Consider the following 24,055-nt stretch of genomic DNA (forward strand, 5'->3'; position numbering starts at 1 on the left):
ATGCGAGTGAGGAAAAAACGCAGAAAAATATCATATGGTGATTATCTGGACAGGAAGTTCAAGTGACCCTGCCTGATCCTTTCCCATCTCACCTTCCTCCAAAAGCTCTGGATTGGTAAAATATCCAACTTAAGAAAAGAATTAACCGAAGGTTCAAGATTCTTTTTGATTAACCTACAAGCACCAAGCTATATTTATTTATTATATAATAAAGTAGAGAGCCATCCAAAAAAAATTCTTGAGACTACCACTTAAACAACTGTCAAAATCGACACCTTTCCAATTTATGTTATTTTTTGTTTTTTGCATTTAAGTATTCTATTTAAAATGTTTAAAGTAATAAACCTAATCAAAAACAAATTAAGTAAATAAATAAAATTTTAGAAAATTAAAAACAATACTATAAGTTTTTTATTAATAATAATATTATTTTAACTTATAATAGAAAAATAATAATACTTAAATTTTTGAATGTATTAATTAGTTTTAGAATGAATGTATGACGAAGATTCCACTAAAAAATAAAAATAAAGACATATAGAATAACTACTTAAACTTTTATGTTGCGGTGCTCCAATCTAACTGAATCAGTGAAATAACACTGATCATTATAGAATAGTCGTAAAAAAAAGGAAAAAAAATTACATAATCACATAACCTACATATGAGTCACTATAACAACAATATCATCAAAATAACAAATGACAAAAAACCAGCATATGTAACAAAACTAAACATTGTACTATGAAGCAAGCTAAATGCCAACACAGGCACATACCCACCTCATTCTAAAAACCCCATATTCCATATTCCAATGACCACATGCTCCAACCAAGCAATCCACATTTCAGAAACATAACTAACTTTTATATTACCTTCCATGAATAGTTTATCAGATTTTATACGCGCAACTATCCTATCATTTGGACCAGCCAACCCGCAACCACTTAATGTCTTCTTTGAAATTGAATACCACGATCCAAATGCAGCTAGACCACTTGATATCGAAGTCGTGATATAAAACCTAGAAATAATACAAAGACAAGCTACACAAGATGGAGAAGGATGATGTTCAACTTGTATTCAAGATCCACAATGCACTCAAAATATCAACACTCTATTTTGCAAACAAAAATTCCACAATGAATGTATTGCATTTTGGTTACACCACAAAATAACATATCCTAAATGTGTAATACAAATAGTATAAAATGTAATACAATTTAAAATTCCCTAAAACAAACATCAATAAGATAATAATATTTAAACTATTAAATGGTTTTTAAATTGTTCATAATTTAGAAAAAGATAAGCTGGTAATCTAAAATTAAATATATATATATATATATTGTTAATGATTATAAACAAATAAATTCCAAAGGTCTAATGACTTTTAAGCAAAAAAAAAAACAAAGTTTGACCATACAAATAAACTTTGTTGGTATGCTCTTCACATGGTAATGTCTCTCAAAAAAATTGAAAAAAAAAATAACAAAACCCTAACAGAATTAACAAACTAATATAACAATCTCGTGCAAGGCACATGACTCAACCTAGTAATTAAGATTCTAAAGACTAACAAAACAATCTCTTTCGTTGTACTCAGCCACCAACCTCTCTTTCACTTATACCACTACACAGTTACAAAATGCCTTCCACCGCCGCTGCCGCCATAACGACCTCGGCCAAAATGGTCGTGTATCCTCTCAAATCCTCTTCCCTCTCCTCCAGAGCATTCCTTCCATCCGCCATTATATCTGTTTGCAGTCGACGCGTTATTCCACGTAATAAACGTCTTATCCTCGTGATGTGCACTGCCACCGGAGAGAGAGCCAAACCAACTGTTCTCGTGGAGGAGAAGCTCGGCGGCAAAGCCAGGGTTAAGCTACTTAAGGAGCATGCAAACGTTGATTGTTCGTATACTTTAAAGCCTGAGGAGTTAATAACAAAGATCTCGCTCTGTGAAGCGTTAATTGCGAGGAGTGGGACGAAGGTAGGTCGTGAAGTTTATAAATCGTCTTAAGACTCTTGAAAGAAATGGTTTTGGGATTGATATCTTGGATCTGAGTGCTGCGACTGAGTTTGGCTATCTGGTTTTTAAATTTTAATGCCCCCACTGCCAATACGATCGCTGCTGCTGAGCATCCGATCGCGCTTTTGGCTGCTATGGCTTGGAACAAGTATGTTGGTGTATCACTTGTGGGGAAGACACTAGCTGTGATGGGTTTTGGTAGAGTTGGATCAGAAGTTGCAAGACGTGCTAAGGGACTTGGTATGCGTGTTATTGCTAATGATCCTTACGCTCCTGCGGATCGTGCTCATCATGCAGTTGGTGTGGAATCAGTGAGCTTTGATGAAGCGTTGTCTACTGCTGACTTTATTTCTTTACACATGCCTCTTACACCTGCTACGTCGAAGATACTAAACGATGAAACGTTTGCAAAGATGAAGAAAGGACTGAGGATTGTTAATGTGGCTTGTGGTGGTGTTATTGATGAAGATGCTTTGGTGAGAGCTTGAGATGCTGGTATCGTTGCTCAGGCTGCTCTTGATGTTTTTACTGAAGAGCCTCCGGCTAAAGATAGCAAGTTGGTGCAGCATGATAGGGTCACTGTTACACCTCATCTTGGAGCAAGTACCATGGAGGCTCAGGTTCTGCATTTTTTTTATCAACAATTCAAGTGATGCTTTTGTTATGACTTTGGCTTGATTAGTTACTGTGTTTGGCATCTACGTGAAGGAATAGCTACTGCTATCAATGCACCTATGGTTTCTACTGAGGTGAGCCTTCTTCTAGTTATAGCTTAGTATATTCTTTGTGAGGAAACAAAGTATCTATAAGAGTTACAAGATGTGTCGGAATGTACCTGAAGGACTTCAGACGAAGCGGGAAAGTGTCAAGTGGTTTCTGCCAGCACAACACATTGGAGACATTGCGGCACATCGAGTTTGGAGATGGGGAGCATGGGCGAAAAAGGTGTCAGGATAAAAGGTGTTTGTTGGAAGCTACAACAAGTGGTCACTAAAGTCAACATAATTATGAAGAACTTTTCAGGACCTGCTGGATAAAGCGAAGTGCTATGAAAGGACATGAAGCTCTGAAGAACCCGCTGGATAAAGTGAAGTGTGAGAGATCGGTTGAACTCTATCTAAGAGAAAGAAACACTCTTTGTTAGAGTTAGCACTTTAAGAAGAGAAAAGTGTGAGGTTAGATTTGAGCAACGAAAAGCTTTCTGCTCAAGGGTTTCACTGGTGAGTGAACAAACAAGAGAGAGCACAGTTTTTTCAGTGTAGATAAGGTTGAGTAGATTAGGATTGATTCAGTAGCGAACCACATGTTGTGGTGTTGCATAAAACTGATCAAACAAGCTTGTAAGATAGTTGTTTGAGAAATTCTTAGTAAAGCTCAAGCTAATTGTATTTTGGTGTTCTTGCTTTAGTATTTAAGGTTCTAGTTATTTCAATTGGTATCAGGAGTTTCACTGGTGGTTCTGAAGAGAAAATCATGGAGTCAATAAACTTGAGGTGCAATCTAAGTCTGATCGAGTTTGAAGAAGCTGACTTTCAAGCCAATGTAGCATACACATCGACAAGAACATCTGAAGTAAACTCTTGGTACTTTGACAGTGGATGCTCAAGACATATGACAGGAGATCAAGCTGCTTTGGAAGAATTCACACCTATTCTAGGAGGAAAAGTTACCTTTGGAGATGGAGGAAAGGGTCAAATCAAAGGAAAATGGATGATTGATAGATCAAACAAACCACAACTGGTGAATGTGTACTTTGTTGATGGACTTCATGCAAACCTAATCAGCATCAGCCAACTCTATGATGATGGACTTAAGGTCACATTCACAAAAACTGAATGCAATGCGTATGATGAGAATGGAAACAAGGTATTGTTTGGGGTCCGATCAGGAAACAATTGCTACATGTGGAGAGAGTCAGAGACATGCTTATCGGCTACAATATCAAAACTTGATGTGTGGAATAGACGTCTTGGCCACATCAACGCTCAGAGTTTAATCAAGATTGTAAAGGCTAATGTTTTCAGAAGAGTACCAAAGCTTGATGGAAAGTTTGATGCTATTTGCGATGGATGTAGTAAAGGAAAAAAAATCAGAATACAACACAAGAAAGTTGCTGAGATTGGTTCGAAAAGGATTTTGGAGCTGGTGCACATGGACCTTATGGTGCCAGTACAAACAGAGAGCTTGAATGGAAAAAGGTACACTTTTGTACTTTTTGATGATTTCTCCAGATTCACTTGGGTTAGATTTCTGAGAGAAAAATCAGAAGCTGTTGAGAGCTTCGGGATCTTAGCATTGCAACTTCAGACTGAAAAAGGATCCATTGTTCAAATCAGAAGTGATCATGGTGGAGAGTTTCAGAATGAAGAATTTGAACATTTGTGCAATTCCCAGGGGATACACCATCAATATTATGCTCCAAGGAAACCACAACAAAATGAGATTGTTGAAAGGAAGAACAGAACGCTTTAAAAAATGGCAGGAGCCATTATTCATGACAACAATGTGTCTCCTAGGTTCTGGGCTGAAGCTATAAACACTGCTTGCTACATTATCAATCGTGTTTATGTGAAGCCAAACACCAACACCACTCCGTATGAAATATGGAAAGGGAAAACTTAAAATCTGTGCTACTTTAACACATTTGAGTTTATCTGTTACATTCTGAACGACAAAGATCATCTGGGTTTACAAATCAAACAGAGTGATCATGGGATTCATATCTCACAATCGACATATGCCAAGAGCTTGGTTCAGAGGTTTGGAATGCAAACAAGCAAGTCTGCTAGAACTCCCATGAGTGCTACAACCAAGCTATCAAAGGACTCAACTGGTCAAAAGGTTGATGAAAGACTTTACAGAGCTATGATCGGGAACTTACTATATCTCACTGCCACTCGACCAGATTTGTGCTTTAGCGTTGGTGTGTGTGCGCGATATCAAGCTGATCCACGGATGTCTCATCTCAATGCTGTCAAGAGGATCATCAAATATGTCAAGGGAACATCTGATCGGGGTCTGTACTATTTTAAGCAAACTAATTCAAATCTTGCAGGTTTTTGTGATTCAGATTGGGCAGGAAATCTTGATGATAGACAAAGTACATCTGGAGGATGTTTCTTTCTTGGTAACAATATCATTGCCTGGCACATCAAGAAGCAAAGCTGTGTGACTATGTCTACTGCAGAGGCTAAATACATTGCCATGGGGAGTTGCTGCACCCAGCTTATGTGGATGAAACAAATGTTGTCTGATTATGGTATTGTCTCCTCTACCCTCTTAGTCTATTGCGACAATGAAAGAGCTATCAATATCTCAAAAAACCCTGTTCAACATTCACGCACTAAACACATAGACATTAGGCATCATTTTATCCGTGAACTCGTTGAGAACAAGGTAATTGAGATCTCTCATGTGTCCTCAGACAAACAACTTGCTGATATTTTTACCAAGCATTTGGATTTGAACAGCTTCACACACCTGCAAACTTCAATTGGGTGGTGTGATCGCTAATGTGTTTGTGTGTTTGAGACTCATGCAATAGGTTCCCGGTACAGGTTTGCACAGCTATTTCTTTTTATCTATATATATACAGTTTAAAACTTCTGTTCTGGCAAGTCTCTTCAGAAAAACAGCTGCTCCTCATGCTCTCCCTTTGCAATTGTTTCCAAAACAGATGCATGAACCTAAAATAAATATAAAGAAAAAACAAAAAAAAGGGCAGGAAAGGGGTTGATGTTCTTTCTTCTAGTCTATGTTTCAAAAAAAAAAAAAGTCTCTGCATATAAGTCTCTGTTTCTACTCTTCATTACATTAATTCATCAACCCCCCTCGCTGAGTATACTGTTTCACATCATGAGGATCAGTTCTGGGTGAGTCTGATGAATGTAGTCTATGGAGATCATTGAGCTTGTTTATCAACTCTTTGAGCTAAGCATTTGCTATCTTTCACCTACCAAAACTTCAGTAGATGTGTAACCCTCTATTTGGGAATCTGTCTGCTTGACCTCAGACACAGAACTCAGGTGTGGTTCCTCATCCTCTTGTTTGTTTCTGTTTCTTGTGTTGATATGCTTTTATTTGCTCTAAACACCAGCCATTAAAAAAAAATTATATATATACATAAATAAAAAATTTTGGTTTTGTTTGAGGATGCCTGATGAGATTTCACATTTTTTGTTATCACAGTTCTGAACTGAATATTGATATTACCGAATGTGTTACAATCTCCATTCCTTATCCTCGCTCACTGTAGTTATTTTAGTAGAAATATGCTTGTTGGGCCTATTTGAATGTCGTTCCTGGCCTATGGACATATCTCATTTGTGTGTTAAGTGTTGCAGGTGGTTATTTATTAGGGCAACACCCTAAACCCTAATTCACTTTTCTTTGTGTCGTATCACATTTCTCTCTTTCATCCGCCTCCTTTCCTTGTGCTCTCAACACACTTTCACCCTTCTATCTCTCTTCTTGTGACCATAGACCACAACAATCCTCCTTCCTCGTTTCTTGGTGCTGACGACTTCACTCCTGCTGCTGACAACTCTTCCGCTGCTCTTGTTCCTCTTTTAGTAGAACCGGTCGTTCCAAAAACAGAACCTGGAGTCTCTCAATCTAAGAAGACAACCGAAAGCCTCCTCCTCTTCCTCCATCTACGAGATCGTGTACTTGTGCGTATGGATCTAAGGGACCTACGAGATCGTGTACTTGTGCGTATGGATCGTCGGCTCCCACTCGTCGCCTGCCTCGCCGTGGTTCATGGCTCCGGTCTTGAAAACTTGTATAGTTCATAAAAATAACTTCCACTCGTTCTTCTTCTCATGATGATCTCGAAGATATCACTGATGGTTTTATTCCATCCAAGTCTGATCTTGCAACAGAAGATGTCGCTGAAGTCCCTCCACTGTCGTTTCTCTCTTGCTACGTTTGAACACCGGCGTCTGTCGGCAACTCGTGACTAAAATTACCCTGAACTAAAGGCTCCTTCCTTGCCTCCATTTTCCTCTCATTTCATCTCTGAACTCATCATGCGCCAATTCCAACCTATCTCGGGTCGACTTTTCAGTGAGATGGGGTTCATTGTTGCTGATAATCCTCACGGTGGTGATGCGTACAAAATCCTCTCGATTTTAGTCTCCTTCCTATGGTCACTGAAGTTGATTCCTTTGTTGGGAATATTGTCAAGGAATTTTATGCAAACCTTGCTGAAGCTGAGACGGAAGGGATAGACACGCTCAAGGTCTTTGTTTGTGATTCCATGTATGAGTTCTCTCCATTTATCACCAATCGGATGTATCAACTACCAAATGAGCCTTACCCTCTAAATGCGACTCAGATCTACGTCTCTGAAAGACTTGATGACATTGTCACTCTCCTTACGGACGGTCGGATTCGTGCTTGGGATCTTCACAGAAAAAAGGAGAGCGAAGACACGGTGGCAATGCTTCTGAAGATCTGCTGCCAAAATTGGATGCCAACCATGAACCCAAGCTCTATGTCCGCTGAACGGTCTACACTTTTGTTCATGATTCTCAAAGGCTGTAAATTTAAATTTGGGAAGTTGGTCTACGATGAGATTTGTACTTGCAACTCTGTGATTGTGAATGCTTCGTCCAATGTTTGCCTCATCGTCACCTGATTAGTCAGCTCCTGAGGTTTCAGTGCATTGTTCCAGCTCTCTCCGGTGATGTCACCTCAGCTGCGCCCTCTAAGTTCAAGATTAAACCAAAGGAGCTTATGTCCTCTCAGTCTCCACTCACACTGCTGTCGGACGTCCGCCACTTGCATGACTTCACCAAACTCATGTTGGAGCGTTTTGCAGGTAAGTCTCTCTATACTCTCTTATTCTCTCTGTTTCCTTATTGTTCGTTTTTATACGAGTCTATGCACTCAAGCAGGGGGAGATTAGACCGAGAGTGGCTGAAGAAGCGTAGTGTATGCTTGTATGTAGAGGGTAGTATAAGTAGGAGTAGGACTTATTGGTTGTTTTTAGTCTGAGACTCTCTAACGGTTATGTATTGCACCTATGGCTGCAGAACTCTTCTCTTTTGTTCCTACTTGGTTATGTATTGAATATTTATGCACTGAAGTATTTGAGTAATTTTTATGGTACTTGGTTTTAGTCTTGCTCTTGTCTTTTGTCTGTACTACTAACCTCTTACAGGAAGCTTGAGGCGCACACTCAGATAAAAAAAGGGAGATTGAAGAAACAAAGTCTCTGTAAGAGTTACAAGCTGTGGTGGAATGTACCTGAAGGATATCAGACAAAGCAGGAATGTGTCAAGTGGTTTCTCCCAGAACAACACATTGGAGACAGTGCGGCACATCGAGTTTGGAGATGGGGAGCATGGGCGAAAAAGGTGTCAGGCGAAAAAGGTGTTTGCTGGAAGGTACAACAAGTGGTCACTAAAGTCAACATAATGATGAAGAACTTCTCAGGACCTGCTGGGTAAAGAGAAGTGCTATGAAAGGACATGAAGCTCTGAAGATCCCGCTGGATAAAGTGAAGTGTGAGAGATTGGTTGAAATCTATATAAGAGAAAGAAACACTCTTTGTTAGAGTTAGCACTTTAAGAAGAGAAAAGTGTGATGTTAGATTTGAGTAACGAAAAGCTGTCTGCTCAAGTGTTTCACTGGTGAGTGAACAAACGAGAGAGAGCACAGTTGTTGTTGTGTAGGTAAGGTTGGGTAGATTAGGATTGATTCAGTGGCGAACCACATGTTGTGGTGTTGCATAAAACTAATCAAACAAGCTTGCAAGCTGCTCAAGTTACTTATATTTTGGTGTTCTTGCTTTATTATTCAAGGTTCTAGTTATTTCACTTTGAACAATAATGACATACTAGAAGTAGAAGAGGTTGTCTTGGGGGGTGTAATTGTATTTACCAAATTTATTGTATGCACAGGTTCTCGCGGAGCTGAAACCATATGTGGTTCTGGCAGAGCAACTAGGAAGACTTGTTGTCCAATTGGTGACTGGAGGAAGTGGTGTAAAGAATGTGAAGGTGACCTACGCCTTGGCTAGAGACAATGATGATCTTGACACTAGACTTCTCAGAGCAATGATAACAAAGGGTATCATTGAGCCGATCTCTGATGTGCATGTAAACCTGGTCAACGCAGATTATACAGCAAAACAGAGAGGTCTGAGAATCTCAGAGGAACGTATTGTCCTTAACGGTTCACCAGAGAGCCCAGTCGAGACCATCACGGTTCAGCTATNCTGGCAGAGCAACTAGGAAGACTTGTTGTCCAATTGGTGACTGGAGGAAGTGGTGTAAAGAATGTGAAGGTGACCTACGCCTTGGCTAGAGACAATGATGATCTTGACACTAGACTTCTCAGAGCAATGATAACAAAGGGTATCATTGAGCCGATCTCTGATGTGCATGTAAACCTGGTCAACGCAGATTATACAGCAAAACAGAGAGGTCTGAGAATCTCAGAGGAACGTATTGTCCTTAACGGTTCACCAGAGAGCCCACTCGAGACCATCACGGTTCAGCTATGCAACGTCGAGTCCAAATTCGCGAGCGCCTTATCTGAGACTGGAGACGTCAAAGTTGAAGGAAGAGTTAAAGATGGGTTCCCCCATTTGAAAAAAAGTGGGGTGTTTTGAAGTAGATGTGAGTCTTGAAGGAAGTATAATATTGTGTAGGCAGGTAGATGTAGATCAGTCTGGCATGATAGGAACTGTTGGAAACATCTTTGGAGAATCGAATGTTAATGTCAGTTTCATGAGTGTTGGGAGAATCGCGTCGAGGAAGCAAGCGGTTATAGCGATTGGTGTTGACGACATGCCGAGCAAAGAGACTTTGAAGAAAATTGGAGAGAATCCGGCCGTTGAGGAGTTTGTGTTCCTCAAGTTATAGTTTTGGACTTTGGTAGAGGTCTCGATGAAAGAATGGCTTTGGTTTTATTTCTTTTGGTGTTTTCTACAGTTTTGATAGTGTCAACGTAGCTTAAGACTTAGTGAGATGAAAAAATAAGGTCTGCCTCAGAATTTGACCTTTGAGGCTGTTCATGTTTCAACTTCTGTTTTATTATTTTTTTTTCGTAGGAACACTTCTGTTTTATTATAATTGCTTTCACTTAAAAAAGTTTTAACCGAAAAAAAAAAATCTGATTAAAATATTTGGTTCCATTTTACATCTGTATGCAATTCTAATTTCGTGTCTTTTCCTATGTACCTGTAATAATATTCCATATTTGCTGGTGATGTACTCAAGGAATAAGATTCTGATATATATGCTTCTCGAATGAGAAAGACATAACACAGAGAATCTTACCAGTCTTGCTCTGTGTCCCTAATGAGCTTTTGAGTTTGGAAAGACACACACCACACCATTCTTCGATTCCTTTTAGAATTTATTCGTTTCCAGCCTTTCTTCGAAATGGGATTTGCCTTTACAATCTGCAAATCAAACTTTCATTTATTTTTTAATATAATTTTTTCACATGCGTGTAATACTCTTCACAGATCTCATATAAACCCCAAGCTTATTCCTTACCAGAACATAACTTGAAAAACCATAAAATTGTGTTTGCTTCACTATATCTCATATTTCCCTTGAGGTTTGTTTGTTCAACATGGGGGCTAAATTTTCACGTATAGCGAAAAGGTTTCTTCCTAAAAGTAAAGTGAGAATTTTGATGGTGGGTCTTGATGGTTCAGGGAAAACTACCATCCTTTACAAGCTCAAGCTTGGAGAGGTTGTGACAACAGTGCCTACTATAGGTATGTGACATGAACTTTTTATTTTCTCTTACTCTTTATTGCTATTGAGGGATTGATTAGCAAGTTGTTGATTCAGTCTATGGATCTATTAAGGAGTATGGACGATCAGCTCCAACTATATATAATACTTTGTGTTTTTTTTTGTTTATGGATCTTAGATTATTTGTAGATAGTTACTTTTTCCCTTTGATTGTGTTTGCACTTGTTAGGAAGAAAATTCTTAATAGCTTGATAATTCTCATGTTGATGTTGTATTTTGCATCAGGATCATCAGGGTTAACCATTTTATTCGTTTTTGGTTATTTTATCATTTTCCAGGGTTCAACCTGGAGACCGTAGAATACAAAGGCATCAATTTCACTGTATGGGATATAGGAGGCCAAGAGAAGGTAAACTCCATGTCAAATTCATATTGATTCTACTGTCTCACTTCTCTACAAGTGCATATAAACACATATTTCTCTCTTGCCTCTCAAGGCTTGACCTGTCTGTCTTATGGAATTTTAAAAGATGTTGGGTTTCTCAACAGATTCGCAAACTGTGGAGACACTATTTTCAGAACGCGCAGGGGCTCATCTTTGTGGTGGACAGTAGTGACAATGAAAGGATGTCAGAAGCTCGAAACGAGCTTCATCGCATACTAACCGATGTAAAATCATATGAAGTTTAAAATGTTACTTACTAGTACTCTCTCCTTTTTTTTTTATGCTAACAACTTTGACAACAACAAAAAATGCACAGAATGAACTGGAAGGTGCATGTGTACTCGTCTTTGCGAACAAGCAAGATTCAAGAAATGCTTTACCAGTAGCAGAGGTTGCAAACAAACTTGGTCTGCACAGCCTATCCAAACGTTGTTGGTAATAATTAAAACGTCTTAATTCTCATGTTCGTTAGTCGTTACATATATATATCTAGAGGTTAAGAGTATAAATAGAAGCTTTTTGTGTACTTGTGATTGGTGTAGGCTTATACAAGGAACCTCAGCCATCTCAGGGCAAGGCTTATACGAAGGACTCGAATGGCTATCCACAACAATCCCGAGCAAACCCGAACGGTCTACTTCGGTTGGTGGTAGTTTCCGGAATAATTCCTATGAGAGGACGCTAGTACGAGGCCTGAGATATTAGAAGGCCTTGAATACAAAAACTCTGTATACACAGTCGGAGCGTGCCAAGTACGAGAAGTGTATTTTTGTGTACTATAGCTTGTTTGGTACGAAACTGATGCGTACGAGTAAACAAAATAGCTGGCTTATGCGTTTTTTGTATTTGTAATTTTATTATGGCGTTTTGCTTTCCATGTTTCTCAATGAGAACCGTACTTGACTATACTCATATTATCGAGTGAATTAATAAGGTTTTTTGGGTATCGTACGTTACGTACACCCTTTATACGAATTCGTTTTCTCCTTCATACGTACTTTAGAATTACATCTTTTAATAGATACACTGATGACTGATGAACCGAAATAGTCAATATGAAAAGAATACTGAAAATTGACTCGATTTTTTCTCTACAGATCTATAGACGTTTTAAACGGCTCCATGCTAATTGCTACCCTCCCTCATGGTTAATCCACGAACGTGTCTTTAAATATACTAACCATAGTCTTCTAACTTTGTGTTATATTTTTGTGACACATATCATTCTCATTAATCTAAGATTTAATATTTTAACATTCTTTAGATTTTGTTTTATTTATAAATTTAAAAATAGTCTTCTAACTTTTTATATTAGAATATAACAAGTATTTATAATCTAGTACTTTATATATTACTCAACTCAGTTTCTACCTTTTCAATATAAAATCATGTTGTCATATTATTCGATGAATCAAGGTTGGCTTGTTACTGTTTCATATGTCTAGCCTTTTCAAACATTTGGAAGTTAGGTATACCATGTTCGAGGAACTGAGATTTTGATTATCTTTCAACAGCCGCTCACATGTATGGTGCCTTGCGGATGATTGTGGCTGTGGTTTTTGTTATCAATCATAGAAATCGATTGGTACTATCGTTTAATGTTTTTAATCACTCTAAAACTTAAAACATAGCTCGGTTGTAATTAATGGCAACAATGAATAATGATATGTTTATTTTTTATATACAAAACATTAATATCAAAAAATAATATCTTATATAAATAAAGTAGAGAGCCACTCCAAAAAATTTTGTTAGAGACTGTCACGTAACCAACTGAGAATCGGCTACCTGTCCAAATCTGTAGATATAATTAGAGAGTTCTCTCTCAATTTAAGGTATCTTTGTTTTTTTTATTAGAAAATTTTATTCGAAGGGATACAATAATAACTTAATAAAAAAATTATCTTTTCTTTGCTGGAAAAATTCAGTTATCTCTCTTGATTAACTCGGGATTTCATGCGGATCTCAAGTGTTGTTCGTATATGTGGATATTTGGTGGATATTCCCCAAATCTTTCCAGATCTCTATGGATTTTTTTAAAAGGGTTGGAAGCCCTATCGTTATTGGCTCAGCTCTTGTTCGGCAAAAGTGGGTTTAAACCAAGTTTAGGTATCTTCTTGTTGCTAATAGCAGATAATTTAGACTTGGCGATGAATGCATTAGCTATCGCAGAGGATAGCGCGATGATTTTAACAGAGGAAACTGTTTTTAGTGCGATAGTGGAGAGTCGATTATGTGTTCTGGGGAGGCTGCTGAATCTGGAGAGCCAGAGTATGGCAAAGATGATAATGAAGATGCCATGCGTATGAGGAGTCTACGATCGAGTTAGAGGGATTTCATTGTCTAAAGTTAAAATTCATTTCATTTTTCAGTATGGGAGTGATTTGGAGAGGTTCTAAAGATAGAGTTTTGGACTTTCGATGAATGGGGAATGCTTTGGAGAGATGAGCTTCTTCTCCACCTTTCCAGTTTGGATTCGTTTGATTAACATATCGGTGAATTTTCTCACTATCAAAACAATCCAAGCTATAGCTGAGAGGATTGGATATGTGAAAGAGATTGCTTTTGATCATGAGAAATCTCAATACAATGCTTTTGTTCGGGTTAAGGTGGTGTTTGATGTGTCTAATCCATTGATTAAAGCAAAATCACTACAACTCCCCAAGGGGGATACTGCTATGCTGGAGATTGAGTATGAGAGGGTCTGTAAAAGATGCTTTCACTGCTTGCGGCTAACTCACGATAAACAACGTTGTCCCCGCCTACGACATGAGGTGAAGGAGAAGAGAATGTCTAATCAGATGTAGAGTCTGGTCAAGATATCAGGAGCTCAACCCGCAATAATGGATACCCAACGGATTTGGTGAATGTTATCTTCCCTCTCTTACAACAATCCGTTCTATCAGCGTTCACTCCTCGCTCTAGTGTTGTGGTTCCCGAGGTACTAACAGAGATGAAGAAGTATTTATTGTCTGGTGATCCTTCTCTTATAGAACAGAGAGAACAAATGTTGAAGGCAACGTTAGAGAGCATTTCTCATGATTCTCGTGCTCAGAACTCATTGCTATACCTGGAGGCTCCCCCAACATTGACTCAAAGCCTTAATAAGTATAAGGGACTGGTGGTTAAGTATCAGAATAAGAGTATGGGGGTGGTCTCAACCCCGAATGAATGAATGTGAGGTGCCATTAAGGAGGATGATGGTCCTACAAGGAAGCATTGTTCTGTACAATAGGGCGATGGTGTGATTATAAAGTTTATATCTCCATCTCCCCTCCATCAGGATATCATTGAGAAGGATGCATCAAGAAATGTAGGTTCTAAAGGTTTCAGTGTGGGGCACTCAGAGGGTAATATGGATGGTAAGGATTTTTAAAAGGGTTCAAACAGTCAAATTCATCTTTGTTGAGGAGGAGACATACAACCATACGAAGAAATTTTCAGGGTGAATCAGTTGGAACATCCAGAGATGTGCGTGAATCAAAAAAAAAGCAGAAGAGGAGAATGAAGTATCTTCCAAGTTATTAAAAAGAGATGGGATTCTACAATAACATCATGGAAAAGGAGGTGTGGGTATGTTTGATAGTAATTCATCTTTGCGACTTAATAAGAAGGAGCAAGCGAGTCTGAGTTTTCAAAACAAGCAACAAACGGGTTTGGTGGTTTGTACCACCCAGTTTGCAATGAGTATAACCAGTTGGAACTGCCAAGGAATGGAGAGCACCTCGACAGTTTGACGTCTAGGGAAAATGTATCATGAACATTTTCCAGACTTTTTGTTCCTCCTCACTACTAAAAATTTCAGTGATCACGTTTTGGGAGCGAAAGAGTGGTTGGGATATATAAGGTTCACATTATGGACCTAGTTGGCTTGAGTGGGGGACTAGCTTTGTTCTGGAAGGAAACCTATAAGGTGGAGGTCTTACAATCATATGCAAGGGTGATTGATACACAAATTTCTCAAGGATCGTTAGAGTTCTATGTTACCTTTGTCTATGGAGACCCTGCCAGAGATATGAGAGCTATGGTTTGGGAAAGATTTACAAATATTGGTGTTCAAAGAGATGAAATTTGGCTATTAACTAGAGATTTCAATGAAATAATGGATAACTCTGAGAAGATGGGGGAGGGGAGGGGAGGGGGCAAGAAGACCTGAGTGGTCTTTCAATCCATTGAGGACTATGGAAAGGAGTTGCAGGGTGAAAGAGATTCCAAGTTTTGGCAATAGATTCTCTTGGGGTGGAAAAAGAGAGAATGTGTGGCTCTAATGTAGACTAGACAAGATTTTTAGTAATGTGGAATGGTTTACCTTGTTTCCACGAAAAAAACTAGAGTGTCAAGAGTTTATGGGATCTGACCATAGGCCTATCATCACGAGGATAGTGGGGGAGGAGTCAAAGTTCAAAGGAATGTTCTGTTTTGATAAATGTTGGCCATGCAAACCTAAAATGACTGAGATCGTCAAGCAACACTAGAGGACGAATTCTTCGGGTGCAAGCGGATCAGTGACAAGTAGAGTGATACGCTGTTGGAGAGCACTATATCTACAAGAAAACGCACAAATCCTACAAACTTTAATGCCTTGATACAACAGCTTAGGTGAGATTTGGAAGCGGAATCTTCTAAGAGGTTTCCGGAATTTCAAAGACTGTAGAGAATCAAGTGGGATTTGGCTACAGCTTTTAGAGAGGAGGAATGTACTGGAAACATAAAATTAGTCAATCTTGGTTTCATTCGGGTGACAAGAATACGTCTTATTTCCATGGATGTGTGAAGTACAAGAGGTTGAAAAACAAAGTGACCTCGTTGTTAGACAAACATGGTAATGAGGCTTTTCACGAAGGCTCTAAGGGTAGCATTGTAGTTGAGTACTTTATGGATTTGTTTACGTCTTCAAACCCAAATATTTTTGAGGAATTGGTTGAAGGTATGGCGCCACAAGTTACTGAGGAAATGAATAGACAGCTGACAACTCTAGTATCTAATGTTGAAATCAAACAAGCTGCTTTTAGTGTGGATGGATGGACTGATGTTTTTTTCAACCGGTATTGGGACATCATTGGTCAGGATATCATAAAGGAAGTAAAGGAGTTTTTCACTCATGGTAGTCTTCCTTAGGATTGGACAAAAATTTGCCTTATCCCAAAAAAGGTGAATGCAAACGCCATGGCTGATATGCCGCTAATAAGGTTGTTTTTTGTGTTGTATAAGATAGTCTCTAAAATTTTATGCTCTAGATTAAAACGATGTCTCCCACAATTGGTCTCTGAAACTCAAGGTGCTTTCATGTCAGGTAGGCTCATTTCTGATTACATATTGATAGCCCATGAGATTGTGAATGTTTTGCGGACTAATGCTAAGTTCAATGAGAAGTTTGTGGCAATCAAAACGAATATGGCTAAGGCGTATGATCGTGTTAAGTGGGATTTCCTGAAATGTATTCATGAAGATGGGATTTTATGGTGTCTGGATTCAGTGGATAACATCTAGTGTAAAATCAGTCTCATTCACAATGCATATTAATGGATGTACCCATTTTTTATTAGGACAGGTCATGGGATCCATCAGGGAGACCCGCTTTCACCGTTTCTTTTTATCCTTTATGCGGAGGCATTATTGATCATGCAACAAAGACAGGATCATGGAGGCTTAACTGGTTTCAGATTTAATGAATCTTGTCCATCGGTTCAACATCTGATTTTCGCAAATGATAGCCTATTCATCTGTCTGTGAAGAAGGAGGAATGTGAGGAAGTCTTGAATTGTCTAAGATTGTATGGAAGAGCATCTGGTCAGATGATCAACTTCAACAAATCAGCAATCACTTTTGGTAGTAAGGCATCGAATGATCTCAAACAGATGGTCAAACTCACGCTTGGAATCTCTGAGGAAGGAGAAGTGGGATTGTATTTAGGCTTACCAAAGTGTTTTAGTGGATCTAAACAAACGTTATCATCGGGGATAAACTAAAAAGTAGACTTCATGGCTGGTTTGCTAAATCTCTATCATTGGGTGGAAAGAAGATTTTAGTGAAATATATTGCTATGGCTTTACTAGTTTATGCCATGTCGTGTTTCCGTTTAAGTAAGAACTTGTGCAGAAAAATATTACGAGTGCAATGACTGAATTATGGTGGAGCAACTGTGAAGGTCAAAAGAAGATTGCTTAGATGGCTTGGAAAAAACTATGTAAGCTGAAATCAGAAGGGGATTTGGGTCTTAAGGACTTAGGTGATTTTAATCAAGCACTACTAGCTAAAGAATCATGGCACATGCTTAACAATTCAGAGTCATTGGTGGTTCGATTTTATAAAAGTAGATATTTCAAGAAGAAATCAATTTTGGAATTTGGTGTGGGATCACGACCTTCATATGTTGTATCTTACATGGTTGGGAGTAACTTAAGAAAGGTTTGCTTAGAATGATTGGGGATGGTAAAGATATTATGTTTGGAAAGATAAGTGGATTCAAGATAAATACCCTCGTGCTCCATTCCGTTTTCAAACCTTCTTTGATGTGAATATGAATGTTACTGTTTTAAAGGATCCATAAATTGGGCAGTGGGATGTGGATAAGGTGAATGAGCTGTTCCCACCGTCTGATGCATCGCAGATTTGGACGATAAAAATAGTGGAGGATCAGGAGGATCGATTTATATGCAATTTCCTTCTAATAACTAAATAATTCTCTGAGTTTTGTCTCTCACCTTATTTGTGCATCAGAAATTTGTTTTTAATCTTAATCTTATATATATATATGTATATATATATAGCAAACACCTCACTATCCTATTTTTCTAATTTTAATAATCTTAATTGTATAATTAACTCATTGAGCCCACATATTTGTTATGAACAATTTCCCTATAAATAACAAACACCTCACTAAACACCATCATATATCAATCCCTCCTAAAATATCTATTTTAAATTTAGGATATTTTATGAAAAAACTAATACATTTTCAATTCTTATCTTTAGTAATTTTTAACCTACTATTTTATTTTTTATACTTTTTATATTGTTTATGCTCTTAGAAGCTCCCAAGTGATTCCCAAAATTTAGGCATGTGTCATTTTTTCAATTTTAATAAATAATATTAATTAATGTTATTTAATTTTTTAATTAGTCACACAATTTCTGACTTGTATTTTAATCATCTTTAGAACATAGAAATATTCCTGCATAATTTTTTCTATTTTGAATTATCTCTAAAAATAAAATTATGGTTTTTTTTTTGATGATGGTGAAAATTTTGAACTATTTTTGTTGTTCTATAAATAGCAAACACCTCACTAAACACCATCATATATCAAATCCCTCATAAAATATCTATTTTAAATTTAGCATATTTTATGAAAAACTAATACACTTATCTGAAGTTATCTTTATAACCTACTATTTTATTTTTTATATATTTTATTATATTATTTGTGTTCTTAGAAGCTCCCAACTGATTCCCAAAATTTCGACATGTGTCATTTTTCAATTTTAATGAATAATATTAATTAATTTTATTTAATTTTAATGAATAATACATTTTCAATTTCCCTATAAATAGCAAACACCTCAATAAACACCATCATATATCAAATCCCTCATAAAATAACTATTTTAAACTTAGCATATTTTATGAAAAACTAATACACTTATCTTTAGTTATCTTTATAACCTACTATTTTATTTTTTATATATTTTATTATATTGTTTATGCTCTTAGAAGCTCCCAACTGATTCCCAAAATTTTGACATGTGTCATTTTACAATTTTAATGAATAATATTAATTAATTTTATTTTATTTTAATAAATGATACATTTTCAATTTCCCTATAAATAGCAAACACCTCACTAAACACCATCATATATCAAATCTCTCATAAAATAACTATTTTAAATTTAGCATATTTTATGAAAAAAAATATACATTTTCAATTCTTATCTTTAGTTATCTTTATAACCTACTATTTTATTTTTTATATTTTATTATATTTTTATGCTCTTAGAAGCTCCCAACTGATTCCCAAAAATTTAGACATGCGTCATTTATTCAATTTTAATGAATAATATTAATTAATGTTATTTAATTTTTAATTAGTCGCATAATTTCTGACATGTATTTTAATTACCTTTAGAACATAGAAATATTCCTGCATAAATTTTTCTTTTCTGAATTATCTCTAAAAATAAACTTATTGTTTTTTTTTTTATGATGATGGTGAAAATTTTGAACTAAACATTTATTTTCAAAGCATGTTGCATGAAAGAGAAGGACAATTTTGCATCTCTACTATAATAAATCTGAAAATATAAACAGATTTAAAAAATAAAGAATTAAAATAGCCACAACTAAATAATTGAAAAAAAATCAAATAAAAACGTTGACAAACAAAACAAACCCGTCTGACGGACGATCTTATCCTAGTTATTTGATATTGTAAGCATCACCAACTGAGGCTCTTGAAAATGCAAAACCTGTTCGAAATCTCATCTCAACATATAAGCTATTATTTTCGTATCAGTCAGTTCTTTTACTCCTTCAAGATTAACTAGCTTATGGATCACTATCAAATTATCTCCAAGATTGGATAATTTTGTTCCAAGCTGACTTGTACGACCATAACCAATCACCTTATTTCTCCCATTATAATTGTTATTCCTCAAGAGCTTCTTGATACCATCAGCAACATCTTTTGCAGAACAGTCACTTGGGATATCTCAGAAATCCCACAACACAAGAATGTTTGCAGTTGAATAATCTGTTAAGTTCAAAACCCTGAAAAAAAAAAGGAAAACAAGAATTGTTGGTTCAAATAGATTAGTTGTACCTTAGTGCCTTAGTGGTAGTGTACTGAGAGGCGAGAACTCTACCAAACAATTGGTACTTCTGCATCTGTAAAACATAGAAACATATACTTCATTCTGATGCATTTGTTTGATTTTTTCATTATTTCCTTGATTGCATCTAAATTGTTCATAATTAATTTGAATATAACCTGAACCAAAATGCAAATTCTAGAAAAACATGTAAACTAATAAAACACATCACAAACAAAGAATGTAAATAATTAAAGCCAAAGGCGAATCAAAATCTACACATCACCGATCCTTCGAAACCTGAAAACGATTGTTATCAATATTACTTTATTAATTAATCTTGACGTATAACTAATTCTATAATCATTAGATGATGGATAAGGGTCTTGCCAACCTTGCTGGTGAGCAAAAAATGTTATCATATGATATGACATATGAGTGGAACTAAAGAATTCGTTATTATAGTATATGAAAGTTAGGCGCAATAAAATGGAAGAACCAAGAAACAGCTGTTTCGGGGAGAAACCGCTGATTATGATAGTGACAAATTTGGTTGGTACCAATACCACAAAAATAATCAAATAACAGCTGCCTTCTTCTTTCATGTGCATATCTTACAAAATAGATTTCGGTGTTTTCTGGTATTTAATTAACTTATTTCGTTCATGCAAAATTTTCCTTATAGTATAAGCAAATAAGCAACACACGTAGTCTTTCTAAAATGTTTTTGCTGCCATTTAAAAAGTGATATATAGCTTTAACGAACAGTAGTTGTCATTTGAATAAAATACCATGCCGTTTCATGTATATTGATATCGATGCTTATTTAATAAAATAATAGGGAATTTTGCACTGACACCCAATTTCTCTAAAATTATTAACACTCACACCCACTTTCTACTATTCATATACTTTTCTCAAGTTTAATTATCCTTTATTCCTTATAATCCCTTCTATTTTTTCTCTCTCTTTCTATCTCTCTCTATCTCTCTCTCAATTATTCAACCAAACAATACATCTTCTTCTTCATTGTTTTGCTTTTACTCATCCATTTAAAGAGAAAAGCTTATTTATGTTTCTCTCTCTTTCTTTCTCACATTCCTTTTCTAAAGTTTTTAAAAATCATTCCAATAATGGTGAAAATCTAGAGAAGGTGAAATTTTTAGATATTTTTTCCTTTTCCTTTAGATTATATGAAATTCGATCTAGGTTATCCATTTGGATAAATTTGACAAATAATGTATCCACAAATATTGTATCCACAAATAGTTATCCATGTGGACAAATATTGTATCCATTTGTCGTTGAACATTTGTTCAATGATAAGTGGATAGTCAATTGCAGTATTGTTAATAGATAGTTACTTGTGTTTCTTCATACAGAATAGAAGTAATACACATCAATTCAGGTGACTATGACAACATATCCATATCGAAACATATGGGGTTATAGTGCAATTTGTGGATTCGATATTTGTCCACATGGTTAACTATTTGTGGATACATTATTTGTCAAAAATATAGCAATATGTATCTTAAAATGTAGAAAATATATAATCATAACATATTGTATATATAATTTGTTTTATGATAACCATTTAAAGTGTTAATAACAAAAAAAAAAGAAAAAAAATAGAGAAAATGAGGAAAGAAAGAGGAGAGGGGCAAAATTGTCCAACTAACAATGACACCTAAGCTAAAAACTTAACAAAGTATACCAAGTTTGTAAAGTGGGTGTGGGTGCAACAAGTTGAACCCAAAGTGGGTGTGAGTGCAATTAATCCTATTTAATATAAGCTTTGTAACGGTCCGAATATACAAAATACGATAAATTATGGTAAAACCAAAATAGTGTTTATAGAAAGAGTCAGAGAATCTCAAGATAGTGAAGGTCAGGGGGAGGACTTGGTTATCCACATTTTGAGATTTTTTTTTTGTTTAATAAAACTGAAGTATTTTTTATTTTCTATGCAAATTAATATTTCATTTTCTGATTTGTCTATATCGACTAAATACAGTAAAAAATACAATTCTTGGTTATATCAATGAATTTAATTGATAAAGTAAGGTTATATTTTGGTACTGCAAATAATTTTCCAAAGTATGTGAAAATATCAAAATATATGAGCATCTCTAATACATTCCTCACTTTTTCTTTTACTCTAACATAAAGTAACTATATTTTAGATTTGTATCTTTCTCCACGCCAACTCGATAGCTAACACATCACTAAATTAGTAAATTTACAACTCGATAGCTAACACAACTCTATATTTTAGATTTGTATCTTTCTATTTTATCTATTCTGGCACCGGGTCCAAAGTATTGAAAGGATATTTAAGAATAAAAAGTTTATATCTCATGTTGTATAGTGTTTTGATATTGCCTAGAGACAACTAATATCGAGAAATTCGAGATTGTATTACAATGTTTGATATTTAGTTTTCAAAAATGATGGAATTACATCTACATAATTACGTGAGGATATAATCACAAATTAAATCATAATTCACAAATCCAACGTTGCAAGAAACAAAATGGTCAATATTCGTCTCAATTATTAAAATTTGGTGAATAGATTTTTTTTTTGATGATACAAATATCTTTAAACAAAAATGTCTTAGATTAAAAATAAGTCAATAAAATAATATAAATTACAAAAAAATTATACACGGATTATTATCTAGTTATGTTCTAAAGATAGTATGACTAAAAAAAAATAAGAACTCTTCTCTCTCCTCTTTTCTCTCTTCCTTCTCTCTAGAAAACTAAACTTAGATCTAACGTCGCCGCCTCTCCAGTTGCCCTTACGGCACCAGAGAGGGCTTCTCCTTCTCCTTTTCTAGTCTGTCTTTTCTCCCTTCTGTCATCGTCGTCCCCCCTGTGAAGTTGTCCTTCGTCCTCCGTCTGGGCTCTCATGATGGTGCTTTCCGGTGGTTTTCTCAGCGTGTGCGGCGGAATCTTCAGTTGGTGGTGGCTGCTATTGAAGACTCGGAGGAGATGCTTAAGGACGACATCATTTTCAGGTAAGGATTTGGTGGTCTGGTTTGAAGGTTCTGTGTGTTGGGTTTTGCCGGAGGGTTTGGCGGCTTTGGTGAGCAGTGAGAGTCGTGGCTTTCCTTCGGTGAGCTCTGGCGGTCAGATCTGGTGTTTGTCTCACTAGATCTGGCCTTCTCTCCTTCCAGTCGAGGCGTTACTTCGCATATCCGGTGGCTTCTTTGACAGGTAAGGTGTTGCGGCGCTTACTATGGGTGTTGGATTTACATGGGGAAGACAGTGGTGGGTGTTTTGCATCTCCCGCGACAGAGGCATGGTATTGTCTTCCATTCGATGCAGTTGCGGCTTCTGTTTTGGTGGGTCGAGAAGCTTCTAGATCAAGCCGCGTGGGGCAGCGGTGGAGCTTTCTCTTGTTTCATCCGCCAAATGGAAGCTGTTGTCTGCAGCGGAAGTCGGTGGAAGGTAGGAGGGTATTGTTGCGAAGTTTCGGTGGTTAACCTGGAGGTTTGGCACCCTCTGGGGCTTGCATGAAGTTCAGTTAATGGAGGGTGAACTGAACCACTATCCTCTGTCAACCGCCATGCCGTGTGTATCCACCATACCGGATCTGAAGCAATCTCACCTTGAGGAGGCGGAGGTCGTCGGAGCTGGAAGAGGCATGTTAGATCTGAGTGAGCGGGTTGCTAGGCAAGGGATCTGACTTCGCGGAGCCTAAGATCGGTTGCTTGAGCATGTCAGAGGATCTGTAGCGGGTCATGTGCTTCACCGATGAGGAATCCGAAACAGAGTTTGGTTGCTTTTGTCAAGGGTTTTGATTTGGTGTTACCGCTGCAAAGCCGTGGATCCTGCAACCACCGGCGTTCATGTCCGAGCCTCTGTCTCAAGTTCATTCAGCAGGATCCGATCGTTTTTTCCGGTGACGACAACGTCCTCCGTTTTCCTCTTTTTGTAACTGTTGAAACCGTGTAATTTTCCAAGGCCAAGCCTATTTTTGGATGACCCATTATTTATTAATATAAAGTATAATTTAAAAAAAAAAAAAAAAAAAAAAAA

The 24,055-nt window shown here is 36.8% G+C and overlaps 2 protein-coding genes and 1 pseudogene across 2 annotated transcripts; all 3 read left to right on the top strand.

Moving 5' to 3' along the window:
* On the top strand, window positions 1,610-9,928 carry LOC104709253 (annotated as a pseudogene).
* On the top strand, window positions 10,479-12,169 carry LOC104793466 (probable ADP-ribosylation factor At2g15310). The gene is made up of 5 exons (XM_010519824.1): window positions 10,479-10,769; window positions 11,088-11,158; window positions 11,299-11,418; window positions 11,511-11,629; window positions 11,737-12,169. Exons 1-5 carry the CDS (start codon window positions 10,622-10,624, stop codon window positions 11,897-11,899), a joined length of 621 nt encoding a protein of 206 aa, XP_010518126.1. The 5' UTR covers window positions 10,479-10,621; the 3' UTR covers window positions 11,900-12,169.
* On the top strand, window positions 15,890-16,684 carry LOC104709264. Its single transcript, XM_010425908.1, has 2 exons — window positions 15,890-16,298; window positions 16,488-16,684. Exons 1-2 carry the CDS (start codon window positions 15,890-15,892, stop codon window positions 16,682-16,684), a joined length of 606 nt encoding a protein of 201 aa, XP_010424210.1.

Source organism: Camelina sativa, chromosome 1, assembly GCF_000633955.1.
Source record: "Camelina sativa cultivar DH55 chromosome 1, Cs, whole genome shotgun sequence".
Taxonomy (NCBI): Eukaryota; Viridiplantae; Streptophyta; class Magnoliopsida; order Brassicales; family Brassicaceae; genus Camelina; species Camelina sativa.

Excerpts from the sequence above, each read along its gene's own strand:
- LOC104793466 (XM_010519824.1), top strand. The coding sequence starts at position 10,622 with ATGGGGGCTAAATTTTCACGTATAGCGAAAAGGTTTCTTCCTAAAAGT. Across the intron at positions 11,419-11,510 it reads TTCATCGCATACTAACCGAT|AATGAACTGGAAGGTGCATG; the intron begins GTAAAATCATAT and ends AAAAATGCACAG. Across the intron at positions 11,630-11,736 it reads AGCCTATCCAAACGTTGTTG|GCTTATACAAGGAACCTCAG; the intron begins GTAATAATTAAA and ends TGATTGGTGTAG.
- LOC104709264 (XM_010425908.1), top strand. The coding sequence starts at position 15,890 with ATGTACTGGAAACATAAAATTAGTCAATCTTGGTTTCATTCGGGTGAC. Across the intron at positions 16,299-16,487 it reads AAAGGAGTTTTTCACTCATG|GTAGGCTCATTTCTGATTAC; the intron begins GTAGTCTTCCTT and ends CTTTCATGTCAG.